We start from the raw sequence: 20,358 nt of genomic DNA on the forward strand, positions 1-20,358 counted from the left end.
CTCGCCCTCCGTCCCCGCGCTCCCTCCCCGCCTCCCGTTAGCCCCGCGCGGAGCCGCCTCAGGCGCGCACTCACCGAGGCCGAAGCAAGCGCCTGCCGTCGCCTCCACACACAGCGGGGCCAAGATGGCGGGCGGGTAGCCAAGCCGGCGGCGCCTCGCGAGCGTCTGACCTCACCGCGCACGCACGCACGCACGCACGCGGCGGCCAGCCCCACGTGACCCTGGGGCTTCGGCGCTCTGGCCGACGCCTGCCTTCCCTTGCCGACGCCAGAGCTGGGAGTGCGGCGGCGCCACCTACGGGGCGCCTCGGGAAGGGCAGCGCCTTGCCTCTAAACAGGAGGGCTGAGTTCAGTTCTCGGGTTGCTGCTACAAGGCGGATCCAAGAGGTTTCCATCACTTTGTGGACCTCTCAGCTGCACCTGAGGCAGCTTTAGAAGGAAGGGCAAGGAGGTGGTGCTGGATATGGGTCATGAGGAATGAGGGAGAAAGACTACAGAAGAAGATCTACTGCAAAACAGTAGAAATGAGCTGCGCCCTGCTCCCTGGCTGTTGAGGAGAACAATGTCGGAGCAGTATGTGTGGTGTTCACATATGGCAAAGGGAATACTATCAGGACACAAGAGAGCTGGTTGTGCTATAAGAATGCCAAGGTGTCATAAATGAAATGAATGTTCATAAGTGCACATAGATAAGTACATCCTGAAGCCATCGTGACTCTCCATAGACCTCAGATGAATAGGGGAGATCTGGGGCAATGGAGTCAAGAACTAAGGTATTTACTATTTCAAAAGAATGACCCAGACAGACCAGGATAAGGTGATCAGCAAGCATTATCAGGTATCTTGACAGGCAGGAGGGAAGCCACTCTCTCACATTTCTGTTGTAGACCTCCTCTTTCTGTGATGCTGGTATGATGCTTGTAAGGTGGCCTTTGCTGGGGGGCAATTTCTTACATACTTTTTCTGGGTCCTCACCTCCATGCAAGACGGGAAGGGGGAAGGACTCTGTTCCAACAGAAAAATAAAGACTTGACTTGCTTTGACTGGTTCCTGCCTCCATGAATTCTTCTCTGACCAGTAATGGACTTAAGGGACTTAAGTCCCTTGATGGGGAGTTGGGTCGTAAAAGCCAAAGCCAAATTTTCCTTATCAGTTTCTGCAGTTATATATAACAAGATGTGTACCCTCACTCTTCCTTACTTGTGTGGTGTGGAGTGATCTGGGATGTGGTTTTGGTGCTGAGTGATTGATGTGGTGAGGGTTCTACATGGCGAAGTGTTAGCAACATGCTCAAGTTCCTAGGAGTGCTATGATGCTGTGTCCGAGTGCCCCCTTTATGTCCTGTGCCCTTTCTTCATAACTTCCCATCACAAGTTTCTACTTGTGATCTCTAGATGTGCATGAGAGATATGAACCCAGACAACACACCCTATTTTGGGTGTTAAGTTCTTCCTCTTCTTTATAGACTCTGGGTGCGAGTATGCTTTGTTAAGGTTTTGAGTTACAACATATCCTATGCTCTGTCACAGTGGCATGAGAGGGATGAATGCCAGGGTAGGGACACCTGTTATATATTTATATATTTATTGCAGTCTGCAGAAGCATAAAATGGTCCAGAGGAATTCTCCAAATTATGGACCCCAAATACAAAATTCAAGACACTTTTATAACATTCTCTTTACATGATTAGCTCGTGAACGATCTTCTCCAAGGACAGCGGCATAGCAACCCCCGCTGGCATCTGGGGAGGACCAGCATTTTGGGGAACACCCAGTGGCTTTGCCCATGTGCAGCACCCAAGAAGCCCAACAACCACCGTGCAGCCTGCCCCGGCCTAGCTGCATGGACAGCTGGTGAACACCTTGTGCTTACTTTTCATTGGGCTACAAAAATGTGCTTCTACCTATTTTTGTTGTTGTTTAGTCGTTTAGTCGTGTCCGACTCTTCGTGACCTCCTGGACCAGAGCACGCCAGGCACTTCTGTCTTCCACTGCCTCCCGCAGTTTGGTCAAACTCATGCTGGTAGCTTCGAGAACACTGTCCCACCATCTCGCCCTCTGTCGTTCGCTTCTCCTTGTGCCCTCCATCTTTCCCAACATTAGGGTCTTTTCCAGGGAGTCTTCTCTTCTCATGAGGTGGCCAAAGTATTAGAGCCTCAGCTTCACGATCTGTCCTTCCAGTGAGCACTCAGGGCTGATTTCCTTAAGAATTGATACGTTTGATCTTCTTGCAGTCCATGGGACTCTCAAGAGTCTCCTCCAACACCATAATTCAAAAGCATCAATTCTTCGGCGATCAGCCTTCTTTATGGTCCAGCTTTCACTTCCATACGTCACTACAGTACTGGGAAAACCATGGCTTTAACTATACGGACCTTTGTTGGCAAGGTGATGTCTCTGCTTTTTAAGATGCTCTCTAGGTTTGTCATTGCTTTTCTCCCAAGGAGCAAGCATCTTTTAATTTTGTGACTGCTGTCACCATCTGCAGTGATCATGGAGCCCAAGAAAGTAAAATCTCTCACTGCCTCCATTTCTTCCCTTTCTATTTGCCAGGAGGTGATGGGACCAGTGGCCATGATCTTCATTTTTTTGATGTTGAGCTTCAGACCATATTTTGCGCTCTCCTCTTTCACCCTTTTCACTCTTTCTACCTATTATACACTATTATAACAACACATAATTTTAAAATGAAGTTATAAATCCGTCCATTCTTCTGTCTCCTGCAAAGTGTTGCATTTTGGGTAGTCTGTTACATGAAGCGGTCAGTCTGAGTGATTGTTCTTTGGAGCATTAGTCTCTTCAAGGCCACTTTGTCTTTCTGCTATGCAAAGCTGATAAGAGAGGCTCTGCTTGCTAGCAAAATACAAAAATGCATCTTCTATTCATAGGTGGGGGTGCATGGAGAAGAGAAAAATAGTTTAAACTTGCAAATCTGTGTTTTTGACTCTACAGTGTAAGAACACAAACGGGAACGCAATCCTTCCCTTACTCAATTGACAGAGATTATCTGATTGATACTGGACATTTTTGGCTTTGGGACTTAATGAGCATTACGTTAAGTGTGTAAAACAATTGCATTAAAAAGCTCTGGTTAGCTAGGTATCTGCTTTTATACAGGACAATGACACAGACACTTTGTGGTTGTTACTGTGAGAACATGTTTATGCAGACTCAGCACTTAGCAGGCTGTGTATCAGAAACATGTCTTTGACAGAGGGTGAGAGCATAGGGGTGCGTTCTACGGGTTCTGACATACTTCCTGGGCCAGGTCATGACACCCAGGTATCACACACACCAACACACACCCAGATGCAAACACACAAGGGTGCCCCATACACAGAAGTGACACACATTCAACAGCAGGGCCTGAAATTTAGGCATTAAGGATAGCACCTAAGCACGTGCAGAGTCTATTCCTTTGCTCACCAACAGCTGCAACCTGTCCCCACATGCTTAGGGTTAAACAGATTCCAAAGCAGATGGCCTCACTTTTTTTAGAGAGAGGAAAAAAGAAAAAGAAAAGAAACCACTAACTTCAAGCACTGATTCAAGATTGTCAGGTACCTCTTTTAGGCCTGAGCTGAAGTTCCCTTGGATTCAGATTGCCCCTCTCCCTGCAGCCAGGATTAAAACAGCAAGTGAGGTGAGCTTTAGTCCACTCAGGAATACTCTCTCCCCACGACTCATAGATAGCCCTGCTCTGCTCCCATCTCCCTTGCCTGCCCACCCACAACCCAGAAGGCTCCCACCTGCAACATGAGGAGAGATTATCAAAACCTCAGGCACACAACTCAGACCACACGCTGTCCATGACCTCTCCTTACCCTTTGGGGGGGCGGGCAGGGAGCTAGAGAATGAATTTGCGGTGACATTCCCACCTGTGTCAAAGTCACCTAAAATCCACAGCAGATAGATCATTGTTGGGAGAATAGCACATAATTTAATAGACCTCTACCATGTCCCCACTTCCTTTTTGTTTTACTAAACTTTAAAAGCCACAAATGTTGTAACCTTAGAGCCAACTAAAGAGCTGTAGACTGATGAGCAGTAGACGGAGGAAGTAAACAGTGATGTTATAATCCTGCTCTCAGCTGCATTCAGGACGTTTACAAACTTTCCACTGCTGCGAGTACATTTTCTTGGAAACAGTAATAACTACAGCAAAAAGTGTTATGTACTGAAGTTCTCACCCTGGGCCAGCAGGGGGGATACTGTAGATAGTTTTCACTCAGGTCCGCATATGCAAATAAGGAATTGAAAGTGACGTTCAGGGATTGGATAGTTACAGAAAGTTGTTACTGTTGCTTTGTAGTTGAGCTCTATATAAGCAGGCTGGCTGAACCCTTCAGCCCTGTTCTGTTCTGGCCTGTGAATAAACAAGAGCTGTTTGAAGAATCGCTGTGTTGTCTGATATGTTCACCCACAACTTAACAAAAAGCCTCTTTTTTTGTCTTCCCCTTTGGTAGGGATCGAAGAGCTAGGCATAGAAATGCATACTTTGGGACATGAATGTTATTTGCTTGTGCTTATTTTAACTGCTTGATATATTTTGCTGAATATTCGTTATTCCTCATGTCTCATAATTTATGGAAGTGTGTTGCTCGGTCACAGTGAATAGTATGAACATTCTGGGGGAAGGGAAGAGTCAGATTCCTTGGTAGCAATGGGAAATTACACAGCACTCAAACACACCAAAGTGAATACTGCTGCTTTGTTAACTTCACTACCAGGATTGCCAAATACATACATCTAGGAACAGTTACTGGGATTGGGAAATACCAGCTTATGCAACAATCCTGTGATTTACAGGAAGCATGACCTTTGCACTTTTCTTGTATGCGGAAGAAATAACTTGTTAGCTAACTTCCTCCTGTAGAAGTAAGTGTGCCGAGAAGTTTCTTTCCAGACACCAGACTGAGTCATGGTGCAAAGAGTGGCAATTGTTGGAGCAGGTGTGAGTGGACTGGCCTCCATCAAATGCTGCCTGGATGAAGGGCTGGAGCCAACCTGCTTTGAGAAGAGTGATGGCATCGGAGGACTGTGGCAATTCACAGTAAGTGGCATAAATTCAATTTAAAGCTTTAAAGAAAGTGATGGCATTCTGCTGCTGAAATGCATGCCCAAAGCCAGGCAAGAGACAGTGGCCTTGCTTCAAAGTGGGTACAGGTGTGCATCACTAGTGTGGTAAACCTGCTGTGGAAGCATGTTTCCACATTTTGTTTTGACATTAGGCTTTTCATACTCTCCCCCTGTGTAGACTGACCATGTGGGGAAACTGGACTGTATGCACAGTTCCCACCTTTCATTTACATGCATTCATCTGAAGGCCAAAATGGAGAGTGCTGGTAAGTTACTTTTCACGCAGCTTGCGAGAGTTCTATTGACACCCGAATGTGTAAATTAGGGGCAAGAACAGTTTGAATAACCCTGCTTCCTCCCCCACCCAAACTTCATTCAGCTACACATTTTGAATGCATGAAAATGCATGTACAATCTTTTGTTCTCCACCAGAATCAGAGGAATCCTATTTTGTGCTTCCTTTCAGCAGACACTGGCTTTGCAAAGTCCTAACCAGTTGGAATCTGGTGGCATCACTGACGCACCTTATAGCCAAGGATTGCTAACAGAAAGTTATCAACACCCTGTCAAAACTATCACCCACAGAAGGTGGTGTGTTTTATTTGGTTGACACTAAGAGCCTAGGAAGCTGCTTTATACAAAGTGAGAACCTTGGTCCATCTATCTCAGTATTTTCTGCAGTGATTGGCAACAGTTCTCAGATGTCAGGCCTTCTGTAGGCAAAGCAGACGGCCACTATTCTCTGACCCTTCCCCTTGTAAACTTAGTGTTGAAACCAGTGTAATTTCGCAGTGTAAATGATTTACTCTGGCATCTTACTTACTGAGTAACTGCTACTGCCACACAGGAAACGCCTCAAAAGGGAAGAATTGGTGTTTATAGATCGGTTATGACCAACACCTCCAAGGAAATGACCTGCTTCAGTGATTTTCCGTTCCCCGAGGATTGCCCCAACTACCTGCGCCACTCTGCGCTCCTGGAGTACCTCAGGGCATATGCGAAGCATTTCCGCCTTCTTGACTACATACGCTTCCAGGTGAGGGGAAAATTAACAGGCAGATATTTTGCAAGGAGCAGGGCCAGAGAGGGCTCCATCTGTTCTAAGGCTCTCCACCTGCATTGCAGGGGGTTGGACTAGATGACCCGCGGGGCCCCTTCCTTTTCTTTTCTTTTTTTAATTTAAATTGCTTTATTTTACAAATAAAAAACAATCAACAATACAATCCATAACCAAAACGAATATAAATAATGGAAAATAAAAATATAAGCTCCACAAAAAAATGACAAAGAAGGAAAGAAAAAAAGAAAGAAAAGAAATAAAGAAAAAACACAAACAACAAATATTTTTCCATTACACAAAATCATTCCTGGACTACAAACCATATTTTATATAATCTATACACAAAGTTCCTGGACAGAATTTGCCTTCATATTTCTACCCTTCACGGTTTTTTCTGTTCCTCTATTGTGTCCCTTATTTGCTTTCTTTTGACTTCCCTCTAGCCCTTTGCGGTTTTTATACTGCACTTACTTTTAAGTAATCTGTATTTAATTAGTGAACAGAACTTTTATCTATGAATTTAATCAAGGGACAACCAAGTGTTGTTGGAACCATGTTTTGTTAGATAATTTTTAAAACAGTCCCATTCTTTTTTGACCTTATCTCCCAAGTGGTTTCTTATTAAGTCTGTCATCTTGGCCAATTCAAGGTATTCACACAGCTTCATTTGCCCTTCGTTTTTAGTTGATATTGACTCATTTTTCCTATATTTAGCTATTAATATTCTGGCTGCTGTTGTTGCATAAAGAAACACTCTTTTACTTTCTTTTGGAATGTTTACCGTTAAAATGCCTAATAAAAATGGTTCTGGTTTCTTTAGAATAATAATAATAATAATTTATTATTTATATCCCGCCCATCAGGCTGAGTTTCCCTAGCCACTCTGGGCGGCTTCCAATCAAGTGTTAAAAACAATACAGCATTAAATATTAAAAACTTCCCTGAACAGGGCTGCCTTCAGATGTCTTTTAAAAAGAAGATAGCTGCTTATTTCCTTCACATCTGAAAGGAGGGTATTCCACAGGGCGGGCGCCACTACCGAGAAGGCCCTCTGACTGGTTCCCTGTAACCTTACTTCTCACAGCGAGGGAACCGCCAGAAGGCTCTTGTTGTTGGATCTCAGTGACCGGGCTGAATGATGGGGGTGGAGACGCTCCTTCAGGTATACAGGACCGAGGCCGTTTAGGGCTTTAAAGGTCAGCACCAACAATTTGAATTGTGCTTGGAAAGGTACTGAGTGCCAATGCAGATCTCTCAGGACCGATGTTATGTGGTCCTGGCGGCCACTCCCAGTCACCAGTCTAGCTGCCGCATTCTGGATTAATTGCAGTTTCCGGGTCACCTTCAAAGGTAGCCCCACGTAGAGCGCATTGCAGTAGTCCAAGCAGGAGATAACTAGAGCATGCACCACTCTGGCAAGACAGTCCGCGGGCAGGGAGGGTCTCAGCCTGCGTACCAGATGGAGCTGGTAGACAGCTGCCCTGGACAGAGAATTGACCTGTGCCTCCATGGACAGCTGTGAGTCCAAAATGACTCCCAGGCTGCGCACCTGGTCCTTCAGGGGCACAGTTACCCCATTCAGGACCAGGGAGTCCCCCCCACCCGCCTGCCCCCTGTTCCCCAAAAACAGTACTTCAGTCTTGTCAGGATTCAACCTCAATCTGTTAGCCGCCATCCATCCTCCAACAGCCTCCAGACACTCACACAGGACCTTCACCGCCTTCACTGGTTCTGATTTAAAAGAGAGGTAGAGCTGGGTATCATCTGCATATTGATGGACACCCAGCCCAAACCCCCTGATGATCTCTCCCAGCGGCTTCATATAGATATTAAAAAGCATGGGTGTCCACTGTCCGCTTTTAATAATGTTTCCAGTATTGTAATAAATAGAAGCGGTGATAGCGGACATCCTTGCCTGGTGCCTTTAGAAATAATAAACATTTCGGATAACTCATTATTTATTATGATTTTAGCTTTTTGGTTTCTATGTATTGCATTTATCCCTTCCAACTCTACAGTTCTATTCTTGATTCTGTGCATACATAAAACAGATTTTTTTTTTTTGCACCCTGTTTTCTTTTTAAATTTTCTTTTAAATTTTCTCATTTTACAAGAATTATCACATAGATACAGTTGCACAACAAATATAGAACTTCAAATCATTGACTGCTCCCTCCCCCCTTCCTTCATATGCACCGTATTATTCGGCCCATAGGGCGCACCGGCCCATAGGACGCACCTAGTTTTTTGGGGGGGGAAATAAAGGGGGGAAAAAATCCCCCCCCCAGGCACAGGGCTGGGGCGGGGGAAGCCCGAGCTTCCCCCGACCCCAGCCCCCAGAACAGGCAGCTCTCCACAAGCCGTGGGAGAGCTGCACGAAGCCTGAAGCCTGGGGGCGCTGAGCTCAGCGCGCCCCCAGGCTTCGGGGTGCAGGCAGCTCTCCATAAGCCGTGGGAGAGCTGCGCGACTTCGCACAGCTCTCCCCCGGCTTGCGGAAAGCTTCCTGAAGCCTGGAGAGCGAGAGGGCACCGACCCCTCTCACTCTCCAGGCTTCAGCGAAAGCCTGCATTCGCCCCATAGGACGCACACACATTCCCCCTTCATTTTTGGAGGGGAAAAAGTGCGTCCTATAGGGCGAAAAATACGGTAATTATCTGTTAGGGATTTAATGCCATGCAAGCTATCACAACACCACAGTTCAAGAGGAAAACCACTTTGACCCGTGCTTTCTAGGCACAGAACAAGCAAAAGTGTGGACAAGCCTAGTGTGCATCATTTGAGTTGCTTTATTCTGTTGTGTGTTGTGGTTTTTTTGCTTTTACAAGACCACCGTTTGCAGCATCAGAAAACACCCCCATTTCACAGCCACTGGACAATGGGTGGTTGACACTGAGACCAATGGGGAGCAGACATCGGAAATCTTTGATGGCGTAATGGTTTGCAGTGGCCACTATGCAGAGATCAATCTTCCCCTGGATTCTTTCCCAGGTGCGTTTTGAATGCATTACCTGAAACAGCACATAAGCTAGCATGATTGTGTTCCCTCTCTCCTCAGGCAAAAGAGATGTGTACTAAAATCTCAGAATATCTGGTACCTTCAGTCAAAGGAATTAACCGTGCCATGAAATCACTGATAGACAAGAGTTGCCATGTCTGATTGGTACCTGTGGTTGGCCTGTCATCAGGCAGTGGAATGTGAAGGCCATTAAGGGTGGCAGAACAGAAGGCACACCTGACCCACAGGGCACCATCCGCATGGAAGTTCTCCCATACAAGCCCTAATGAAATAATCACAAACAGCTGGTCTCTACAGTTGCAAGGAGAAAGTTGCCGTTTGAATTAAGACTCCCCTTTACATTTGAGAAGATTTGATGTTTCTGCTGGTAAATTTGAAAATGTTTCTATTGTTTCCAACAGTCTCTGAAAAACTCACAAACAGGGCATGAGCTTAAGGGCTTTCCTAACCCTTTTTTTATCCCCAGCATGCAGTAGTCCGAGATATACTGCATCTGAACATGAAGGTTCCATTTAGCTTTTATGGACGACAGCTATTGACAGACCATGGATTATTATTTTTTAAATCCTCTATGAGAACTTGAGAGTCTCCTTGTTCCATCAGCCCAAGAATCTGGATAGTTGAATTCAGATGGTACTCAGAGGTATCTGGCCTTGGAGTTTCCCCTTAGCCTTTGATACATGGATATAATAAGATGGCAGCATACATCCGGCACTGTGCTGAGCAGCAGCTAAGGAGAAGGGGGGGGGGGAACCTATTATCCAGTGGGAAATCTCTTGGGAAATAAGGGTATAAAAGCATTTCCTTCTTTCCCCCCCTCAGGGATTGGAAACTTCAAAGGTCGCTACTTCCATAGCTGGGAATACAGAGATCAAAAAGGGTTTGAAGGGCAAAAAGTCCTTGTAGTTGGTGCTGGCAACACTGGAGGGGACCTTGCGGTGGAGATCAGCCGCACAGCTGCAAAGGTACCACCATCCTTTATGGACAAATAAGTGCTGAGCTTATTTCAGTCTTGAGTGGGAGATAAATCACATCATCACCCTGGAGCAATAACAAGAATAACATATTTATAGAGTGCTTTCAAGTTTAGCCCTTACAACAGCCCTTTTACGGTGGTTTTTAATTATTTTTACCAATAATTTTGTTGTTTTTGTAAACTGCTTTGAGGGTGGTGGTGGTAGTTGTTTTTACAATCAAGTGCTGTAGAAATTTTATGGGGGGAGGGGACTAACAGCCTTGTAAGGTAGAGCATTATTATTATTATTCAAATGGGAATAGGTGTGTTGAGGTTGAAAGAAGCAGCTTGCTTAAGTCTACTTAGTGGGTTCGTGGTAAAGGCAAGATTTTAACTAGGGACTCCTTGATTCATGATGGTTCCCATCTCTTAGCCACTGTGCTTCACAGCCAACCATGGTCTGCATTGTCCAGAATGTGCATATACTTCAAATTTTAGTCATCACTACCACTCGGGGCCAAGGCTTGTTATGATTATGGCAAATTCAGCCCTTTCCCATTGAGAAATATCTGTCCCATCCTGTCCCCACCCAGAAACTGCATTGGTGCCAATGGAAGCTTCTCAGCTGATAAGATGCAGGTGGCGCTGTAGTCTAAGTCACCAAGCCTCTTGAGCTTGCCAGTTCAGATCTGTGTGATGGGATGACAGCACTTAATCTTTAACTTTTTTACCTCTCAGCTGATGTAGATAGAAGCTGGGGAGGGTAATTTTCATTTGGAACATAGCATGGGGGAAGGGAGGATTAATTCTCTCCCTCCCCATTCCCTGTGGTCCATCTCAAACTTCCAACCCAACCCTAGAGCTATTAACATCCTTTTTAAAAGTACTTGTTAAAAGTGTTCACATAAGGAAATGGAGTTTCCCTTGGCCCTTACACTCTGTGTTTTGATCTTGACCAGCCTCCCCCAGCTTAGTGCCTTCCAGGTATTATGGACTACAACTCCCTTCAGCCCAGCCACTATGAGCAGTGGCCGTGTCCACACCACAGCTTGTTTCTTAAGGGTGCTGGGAATCATAGCTCTGTGAAGCTACAGTTCCCAGGAACTTTTGTAGGGAGCCATGTGCTTTTCTTGTATGGTGCAAATGTTGGCTGGAGGTCACCAGGTTGGGGATGGCTGATCTAAATGAACTTCAAGGCAGCTTGTTGTTGTTAGAAATTATATACTGCCCTATACCCAAAGGTATCAGGGCAGTTCACATAAAAATATCACAGTATATAAAATAAAAACAATAACCCAATAATACCTCCCCCAAAAGATCCCCATTTTAAAAGGATATGGGATGTTGATCAGCTTACAGCAGAATATGCAATTCATACACAACTCTGGAAGGGTCTTGGTGGTGGGACATGATCTTCTGCACTCTGGTACTGCTTCCACCACTGTCCTTAAGTATCATGTCAGGAAGCACCAGATGTGATGCTTCTCCTCACAGAGGCCAGATGGAATGTGCTCTTGGCTTGATTTTTGTTGGTGGGGTAGCTAAGAGGAGAAAGGTGGTCTCTGAGCCTCTCCCCAGCGCTCTGGCGCTTCTGCCACTTTAAGGGGTCTGTAGAGAGCCCATTTGTTGCATTCCCTAGTCTGCACACCCTTCCACTTTTAGTGCCAATGTTGCTGCATTATTGCCCTCTAGAGGGGCATTTGCGTTTCAACATTTGGGCTATAAAAAGTTGAAGGATTTCAGCAGGAAATTATGGGACATGCACTGGTTGGAAATGTGGTTTTCCACCCTGAAACATCTTCAGGAACAAACAGTATTGAAAGCAGGATGACATATAACTGCCCCATACTATCAGGAGCACAAATACTCATGAATGCACAATGAAAAGGACATATGGAATGGCTCTTGGTATGATCCTGGTCTCCTGCTTCGTCATCTCATGGCTATTTCCTGAGGAGTTACTTTTGCTATTAAGATAATGATATTGTGTGAGCACTATCAAAAGGAGCTGGCCAGCCTTTGGGCCTTGGGCCTTGGTCTCTTTGCCACTCCATCAGACCAGTTCTCACATGCTCTCAAATCATCTGCCAGGCAGTCGGCAGCACCCTAAGGATATGCTTCTTCACTTTGAATCCTCTTCAGGTCTTCCTCAGCACCAGAAGCGGAGCATGGGTGGTAAGTCGCATTTCAGAAGCTGGCTGGCCCATTGACATGGCCTGGACAACTCGCTTTTATGGGTTAATTGAAAAGCTGCTTCCAGAAGGCACCATAAAGAAGCTAATGGCAAAGAAGATGAATCGATGGTTTAACCATGAGAACTATGGCTTGATCCCTGTTAAAAGGTAATCTTCTGAATTAAGAATGTGCAAATAAGAATGGCCTGCTTACAGAAACTGAAGTTTCTGAGATTAGCATTCTTAAGTAGTAATTAACCTCAATGGGTGGACAGTATCTATTGGGAGGGGGGATTCATTTCCCAATGCATTTTGAGCAAATTTCTCTTCTTCAGCATCACTAGCCACAGTTGTCAAGGCACATACATATTGTCAAGGAGCTCACTTCTTGTTTCTATGAGTTACTTCTACAAAGAAGATCATTTTGCTGAAAGCTCACTGTAACTGCAACAGTGCACAGTAACTATCTATATGCTAGAGTGTGATTCTTGTCATACGAAGCTTTGCTGGATTTTCGTGTCTAAGGCATTGAAGTACCCTTCAGTGCCTTGGACACGAAAATCCAGCAAAGCTTCATATGTCAAGAATGAGTGTTAGAGCCAGTGCGAAAGGAGCACTGGCTTCTTGTAAGCCGTGAGAAAGGCATGCAGAGGACCCAGCCTCAGCCTCAGGCACAGGCACAGCCTTTCCTCCAACCCCTTAGAATGAGTCTTTCCCCTCCATGTTCTCATGAAGGTTCCACAGAGTGCTTACCAGTCCTTTCTTTCCCGCAAGTATCACTCCAAGGAAAGTCCAACAGTGAGTCGAAGAATGTAAAGTGCTTCACAAAGCAGGTCCAAGCAGCAGCATTTAGCAAAAAGTGTCAGGCAGTTTTACTATCAAAATATTTATGGTAACTGGGGAAGGTGGCGGCCTGCAGCATCTGCCTCTACTGAACCATCAAATCCCAAACAGGGATACCTGCTGTGGTGGATGACCCTTGCTCCGAAAGGCGGGGCTAAAATTAAAGGGTCCAGGAACTCAGACCAGAACAAATTTCATAAAATCATACACACACTTTACAAAAACAAAACTATACAAGAGAGAAAAACTTCAAATAATTACACAGATAAAAATGGCTCAGAAGGTAAGAAAACAAGAAACACTATCTTATACAGCTAATTAACACAAACACTTACACTTAAATCTCAGTAGGCTGAGCAATGGAACAAGATGCTGTCAAAAGCCCAAATAGACGCTGACCTCAGCTTAGCTGGCTGGCTGCTGAGAGTTCCCACCAGTTCAGGTTTTATGAGAACTTATCGACTACGGGCATTCACCTCTTCCACCCAGTTGCCTGGCAGCTTCATCATATATCTTGAGGTGGCAGGTGAAAACATTCATCTATAATAATAACAACAACAACAGTTTACAGTTAGGCCCAAATTAAAATAACTGCCAACCCCAACTAAACATTTAACCAACCCCAACCCAAACAGAGGACCCCAAATTAAAACTGTTTAAAACATTTAAAAACATTTTAGCCAAATTGCTCCAACCCAGGTTGTTCCAGCAATGTCCCCCTGGCTTCCCAGGAGCCTCTTTGGGCTGTTCAGGATAAGTGTGGGCCCCGCCCTCCAGGCCAGGGGGAAATGGACCTTGCAGCAGGGAGAAAGGTCTTTCTGCCATACACACGGCAGCAGCATCAATGTCCCGCTGGCTCCCCATAACCAGGCCTTGAGCTGATTAGACAATCTATGGTCTTGAAATATGTTTGTGGGGCGCTATTGGTTTATTTTGTTTTATTACATCTTTTGTATTCCCATTTTGTATTTTTATGCTGTGAGCCGCCCTGAGATCTTCAGATAAAGGGTGATGTGCAATTCTAACAAAGAAATAAATAAATTCCATGTATCTGCTCCTTCCTCCTCAGAGATCAGACCCTCCAAGTGTCCATATTTCCCAGAGACATCCCTGATTTAGAGAAGCCGTCCTGGTTTCTGATTGGGTCCCAGAATGTCACACTTTTCCTTAGGATGTCCCTATTTTTTTGGATAAATGTTGGAGGGTATGAGAGATTCAACTTGTAGAGGTCAGGGGTAGGGAGGCAACCAGAAGAATGCTTGTACACACCACAACATATTTAACAGGCATGCCTATCATATCTCAGTGGCATAGTAGAATTGTCCTTGGTAAAGAGGGACAGCTGGTGGTCACATATGGACTAATGGTGTTTCTTTCCACTTTCCGCTATTTAGCAATTCATGGTCATCTTTAATTTTGAATGATGAGCTGCCTAGCTGTATCCTTTGTGGAACTGTGACAGTAAAGCCAAATGTGAAGAGGTTTACGGACACTTCTGCCATCTTTGAAGATGAAACAGTAGAAGAGAATATAGACACGGTCATCTTTACAACTGGCTACTCTGCCACATTTCCCTTCCTGGAAGAGTCTCTGCGTGATGCTTGCAGGAGCAGCACATCTCTGTATAAGCGCATCTTTCCTCCTCACCTAGAAAAGCCCACATTGGCTTTCGTTGGCTTTATAGCATTAGCTGGACCCATTCTGCCAGCAGTGGAACTTCAGGCACGTTGGATCACAAGGGTATTTAATGGTATGAATGAATAATTTTATTGTCATTTTCCAGTTTACACCAAGGGGAAGCACAACAACGTTTAACAATGAAACAGCAATTGTAAGAAGGTATGAAGGAGAGGAGATGGTTGGCACTCCTCCTACGCTGTGACCTGCTGAGGCGAACATCAGATCGGGCACCACTCCTGCTTTGCATAAGGATGGGGTAGACATAGGATTAATTGGAGTAATTTGGCCTTTAAATAGTTTCATGTGTGCCAGATTAAAAACTAAAACTCAAATAAGAACCCTGCTGGGTTGAACCAAGGACTCATCTGGTCCAACATCCTGTTCCCACAGTGGCCAACCAGATGCCCACGGGAAGCTCACAGGGAGGACCTGGGTGGAACAGCAACTGGTACAGGGGTAGAGATCAGTCCTTTTCATCTCCACACACAACACTGTCATCAAAAGTTACAGTATATAAGGCTTCAGCAGTTTTTCAAAAGTTAAGTTGCATTCCTCCTATAGAACAGAATTTCTTCAAAGTCTTGTGAAGAGTTTCTAAAATTTGCTGGACTGGGGTTGGGAGTTGTGGTGGCCAGAAAGGCATTTTGAATCCCAACCCCCGTCTAATTTGTTTGTACTTCTGCAAATCTTGGGTTCCCCTCAGAGCTGCAGACAATTTTTTTTGCATGTGTGTGGATGATGTCATATATGGACTTTATGCTACCACAACATCTAATTAGGATTCATCTCAGAGTTACACAACCATCCCAGTGTAGACTTTAGATTCCTCAAGCCTGACAGGCCATCTCTCACTAAAGGCAACTTGAATCAAATCAGCAAGTGTACTTTCCTTTTATTGGCTGAAATACAGATGTTCATATTTGTCATTTTCTTTCTCATACTCAGGGTCAAGTGAGCTCCCTCCAATGAGCAGACTGATCAGTGAAGTTGCTAAAAGGAAGAACGCACTCCTTAAAAAGTATGAAATGCTATATATTATTGTGCATGTTGTATGACTGTAATCATTCAGGGCTTATGCACCTTTTGCTGTGCTTTTTCCACACAAAGGTCCATGCTTTAATGCTCTGTGTGCAAGCATTTTCCTCCCCTCCCCCGAAAACCTGCTCTTTAAAGCTGAATCAGGGCAAACGTCAATCTGGGTTTTCCATGGGTTGCTGTTTGCTCCAGTTGAACTTTAAAGAGCAGGTTTTTGCAGGCCTGGAAAGAGTGGAGGAAAGGCAAGTGGACCACAAAAGTGGTCATCCCCTTGGTCTTTTAAAATTGTAGAGCCTCCAAACTAACATTGCTTTATTCCATTGGCCCCTACATCTATAACTTTTGATTTTTGTTGTATCCAATTACTAGTTTTTCTACCTTTTAATGATATTCCTACCATTGCACAAAACCATGGCCTACTGTGTTGTTCTTAAGCTGTTCATGTTTCTCTATGTCATAGTCGATTTTTTGGATCCATAACCCATCAGAGGCAATATGCACATAATGAACACTTTAACTTGCAAATCTAACAAAATCTAAGAATGGCACACCTTAAAACAATGGCTTGATTTTGGGAGTGGAGAAAGACTTGTTTGTTTCCCAATCAACTTTTATTGCACCACCTGAATTTGCTGATATGTGTCTGAATAAAAAAACAGCAGCACTCTAGAAGAGCCCTGAGTGGGGGGAAATATATAGAACTGAGAATTTAATGGCAGAAAAGAAGAAGATGCCATACGCCTGTGGAGTGCTTTGCTCATGCTTTTGGGAGGTTCAGAGATGACTTCAAAGAGTAGTGAAGGATATCAGGCACCTCCCTCCCCAGATATTTGCTGCTACCCCATTTACCCATTTTCAGAAACAACATGCTAAGGTCCCATACAACATGGGTTAAATTTTTAGAAACCTTCAGGTGGTTAAAGAGACCTCCTTCACTTTTTGCTGCTCCTGCTCTGATTGGCTGCTCTCTAGAAGTTTTTCATCCATGAAAATAGTGCCATCGTGTGGTTAAAGAAGAGTTTCCACCACACTTGAATTCCCAGTCTTTGTCTGACCACTGAGCAGAAAATACATGGTCATCATTATCATCCTTGTGCTGGATTTCGCCATAAGGAGCAGTAAATTTTTTGTCAGGAGCAAGATGAGAAAAAAGAGCAGATTGTACAAATGGTCTTCCTCTCCTCTCCTCTCCTTTTTTGATTCCTTTATGCTAAAATGTTGTGGGTGAGAAATGGGGGAATGGCAGCATTATCAATAATTTCATTATTCCATTCCAAGAAACAGATGACCAGACTTCTCACCTGAACCCAGATGCTGAACCTAATGCAGTGAATTACATTTGGCATCAAACAGGAAGAAGTTCGTTTGCTGTTCAGACATATATCAGAAAGGCATTCAAGCTGCACCCTCACAAACTGGGCCACTGGGACAGTCTGGGCAGCTCTGTTAAACCTGCCCCAGCCCTTCACACTATACTTCTGAGCAATATTCTGAGTATTTGCTTATGTGACCTGGGACTCACCTACATTAGTAAAGATACAGCGATTTGAATGTGCTATAAACATACAACACCAGATGGCACCAGAGAGCAGAAAATTTTAAAACACGGTTTTCCATAGAGATTTCTTTCTTTTGTTATGATGATCTAATTTCTGACTTACTTAAAGCGTCCTGTTCCCCCCCCCCCCCAGTTTTCTTACCATGGAGGGTTACCACCACCACCACCACCACTACTACTACTACTAATAATAATAATTTCATTTCTATACCGCTTTATATTTTAAAGAAAAAATCTCAAAGTTTATGCACATTTAATACATTAAAGCAACAAATAAAACAATCCAGAATAAAACAAATTCAAGCTTCAAGGAAAATCTTTCAGATCCTTCTCCAAGGGACATTTTGCTTTCCCTGTATTTATTTACCTACTTAATTTATATAGCTGCCTCATAGCAGAAGTACTGTAGGGAGCCAGTAGTGTGGTGTAGTGGTTAGAGTGTTGGACTAGGACCTGAGAGGCCAGGAAGCTCACTGCGTGAGCAGCTGGAATACTGCAGAACCAAAAGAGGGAGGTAAAAAAAAAAAAAAAAGCTTCATCAAAAGCAAGCCAGGGGCTTCAGCATTGCCCCTACGCTAAATGGGCTTTACTTACCCCATTGAATTAGAAAAGAATTCAATAAACTGGTGGACCTCTGGGTTCCATTTGATGCCAGTGTTTTCATCCTTTTTTGATTCTATGATATCAGCAGCATGTCTGGTTAGCTCCATGGTATCCTAACATGATTACATTTAGCAGTGGTCTCTGATTGACTAGGATAACTAGAGAAGGAATGTTACAGATGGGTAGCCGTGTTGGTCTGCCATAGTCAAAACAAAATAAAAAAATTCCTTCCAGTAGCACCTTAAAGACCAACTAAGTTAGTTCTAGGTATGAGCTTTCGTGTGCATACACGTGTATCTGAAGAAGTGTGCATGCACACGAAAGCTCATACCTAGAACTAACTTAGTTGGTCTTTACGGTGCTACTGGAAGGAATTTTTTTATTTTGTTTAGAGAAGGAATGATAAAGAGAGATAGCAGTCACTGAAGCAACAGCATAGGCTGAAAAAACAGCCTTCTAAAATTGCTGTTTTTGAGACCAAGATCAAATTGGAAAATACTTGGCATAATGCTAGGCTGTTGAAATTTGTTGGCGAGCACCTGGGTTCAAATTATTTCCTCAGCCATCAAGGCAATGGGCAAGTTGCTCCTCTCAGCCTAACTACTAGAAAAAAGGACAAGTAAGGTTCTCCAGCACGTTGCCCCCACCTCCAGCCCCCCATGACACTGGGCCCTGCCTCTTCTGCCCCCAACATTCCAGTGTTTGGCTCAAAAGTCTAAAAGGGGCTTCTAACCACATTTGGCTAAATACCGTAGTTAGAAGCCTTTGTGTTACATTACCCAAGTTCCCAGTTTTGAGTAGGCTTCAAACTGCCTCCAGCCTCCACACTCAAGCAAGGAAGCATCAGAGGAGAGGAGAGGAGAGGGCCCACCTGGTGCGCAGGACACAAGGGGGCGGAGCTGGTCCTGGCACACACCCCGCCTCCTAGGTATCTTGAAGGCTCATGTGATTAGACTGAGTAGTACTACAGTCACCACCGCGGGGAGGGGAGGGGGGGGCTACAAGACAGGTGAATTGTGCTTACTGGGCCTTAGAAGCTTGACACTCTCCAATTTCCTTCCCACTTTAGGGGTATTACTGATATTTCCATCAAGAAAGACAAAACCAGGATACGTTTCGTCTCCTACATGGATGAAATTGCTGCTTGCCTAGGTGTGAAGCCCAATGTGCCGTTGCTTTTCCTATCAGACCCCAAACTAGCCTGGATGGTTTTCTTTGGCCCCTGCACTTCTTATCAGTACCGCCTGACTGGACCTGGAAAGTGGAGGGAAGCCAGAGGTGCAATCCTGACCCAGTGGGACCGAGTTCTAAAGCCCCTGAAGACACGGGTCGTAGAAGACTCTCCCCAACCTGCTACAGTTCCCCACTGGCTTAAAGCCCTTGCCCTGCCCACATTTCTGGGGGCCGCCTTGATCATTCTTAAATACCTACCTCCTGCATGGCTACCAAGAACAAATGGATGGAGTGTATTAAATTCGTTTCATGTTTAGTGGGTTAAGCATTGTTCACAATGCCTGGTCACACCAGTCTTGAAAAATTACTCATGACCCAGAGAAGCCATGTGCAGAGAGTCAGGCACACACACTGGAGCTGTTCTTGTATTTTGTGGGTCCTGTAGGCTTGGGGAAATGATATTATAAACTTAGCATGTAGTTTGACTGGATAAATGTGAAGTCTTTATTTTCCAATTATTGTTTAATTGTGAGGGTGATCTTGTGTTGTAACAGTGTAGTCAGAGAATATTTTACTGCCATGGTTCCCAACGTGGGGCCCACACAGGGCCGTGGCTGGGGGGGGGGTGAGGTGGGGCCCCGCCAGGGGCGCAGGCGATGTAGGCTAAAAATATGTCCATAAATATTGATTATTGCCTCATAAGAAATGGTTTTACATAGAGGGTGAATTGAATGGGGGGCTTTGAAGGAGAGGCGGAAAGAAGAGCTAATTTGTCTGTAGCTAGGGGGCACAATCTGGACGGTTCTGGCAGGGGTGCAAGATCACCTACCTACAGCTCTGGGCACACGCCCCACAGGGGGGCAATTTGATTTTTATGGGGGGCAATTTGAGAGTGAGTTATTAACAGTGAGAGGACGCGGGTGGCGCTGTGGGTTAAACCACCGAGCCTAGGACTTGCGGGTCAGAAGGTCGGTGGTTCGAATCCCTGCGATGGAGTGAGCTCCCATTGCTTGGTCCCTGCTCCTGCCCACCTAGCAGTTCGAAAGCACATCCCACCTCCGGCGGGAAGGTAAACGGCATTTCCGTGCACTGCTCTGGTTTTGGTGTTCCATTGCACCAGAAGCGGCTTAGTCATGTCTGCCACAAGGTCCCGGAAAAACTGCCTGTGGACAAACACCGGCTCC

The 20,358-nt window shown here is 44.9% G+C and overlaps 2 protein-coding genes across 14 annotated transcripts in view; one reads left to right on the plus strand and one right to left on the minus strand.

Annotated features, from left to right (window-relative positions):
• Window positions 1-180, minus strand: part of PRRC2C (proline rich coiled-coil 2C) — a 75,450-nt gene extending 75,270 nt beyond the window's left edge. For all 13 annotated transcript variants that reach the window (XM_081866700.1, XM_081866698.1, XM_081866706.1 and 10 more), the window contains exon 1: window positions 75-180. The gene's annotated coding sequence lies outside the window, so the exon portion shown is untranslated. The remainder of the gene's footprint in view (window positions 1-74) is intronic.
• Window positions 181-4,842: 4,662 nt separating this feature from the next.
• LOC309344577 (dimethylaniline monooxygenase [N-oxide-forming] 4-like) lies at window positions 4,843-19,668 on the plus strand. Its single transcript, XM_081867084.1, has 8 exons — window positions 4,843-5,051; window positions 5,925-6,113; window positions 8,963-9,125; window positions 9,976-10,118; window positions 12,251-12,450; window positions 14,520-14,875; window positions 15,751-15,823; window positions 19,071-19,668. The coding sequence occupies exons 1-8, from the start codon at window positions 4,920-4,922 to the stop codon at window positions 19,489-19,491; spliced, it is 1,677 nt and encodes a 558-aa protein (XP_081723210.1). The 5' UTR covers window positions 4,843-4,919; the 3' UTR covers window positions 19,492-19,668.
• Window positions 19,669-20,358: the final 690 nt, after the last annotated feature.

Source organism: Podarcis erhardii, assembly GCF_964252035.2.
Source record: "Podarcis erhardii genome assembly, chromosome: 6".
NCBI lineage: Eukaryota > Metazoa > Chordata > Lepidosauria > Squamata > Lacertidae > Podarcis > Podarcis erhardii.

Bases quoted from the DNA above. Each gene is read 5' to 3' on its own strand.
- LOC309344577 (XM_081867084.1), top strand. From the start codon at position 4,920: ATGGTGCAAAGAGTGGCAATTGTTGGAGCAGGTGTGAGTGGACTGGCC. The intron at 12,451-14,519 runs GTAATCTTCTGA...TCCGCTATTTAG, and splicing joins GGCTTGATCCCTGTTAAAAG to CAATTCATGGTCATCTTTAA. The intron at 15,824-19,070 runs GTATGAAATGCT...TTCCCACTTTAG, and splicing joins AAGAACGCACTCCTTAAAAA to GGGTATTACTGATATTTCCA.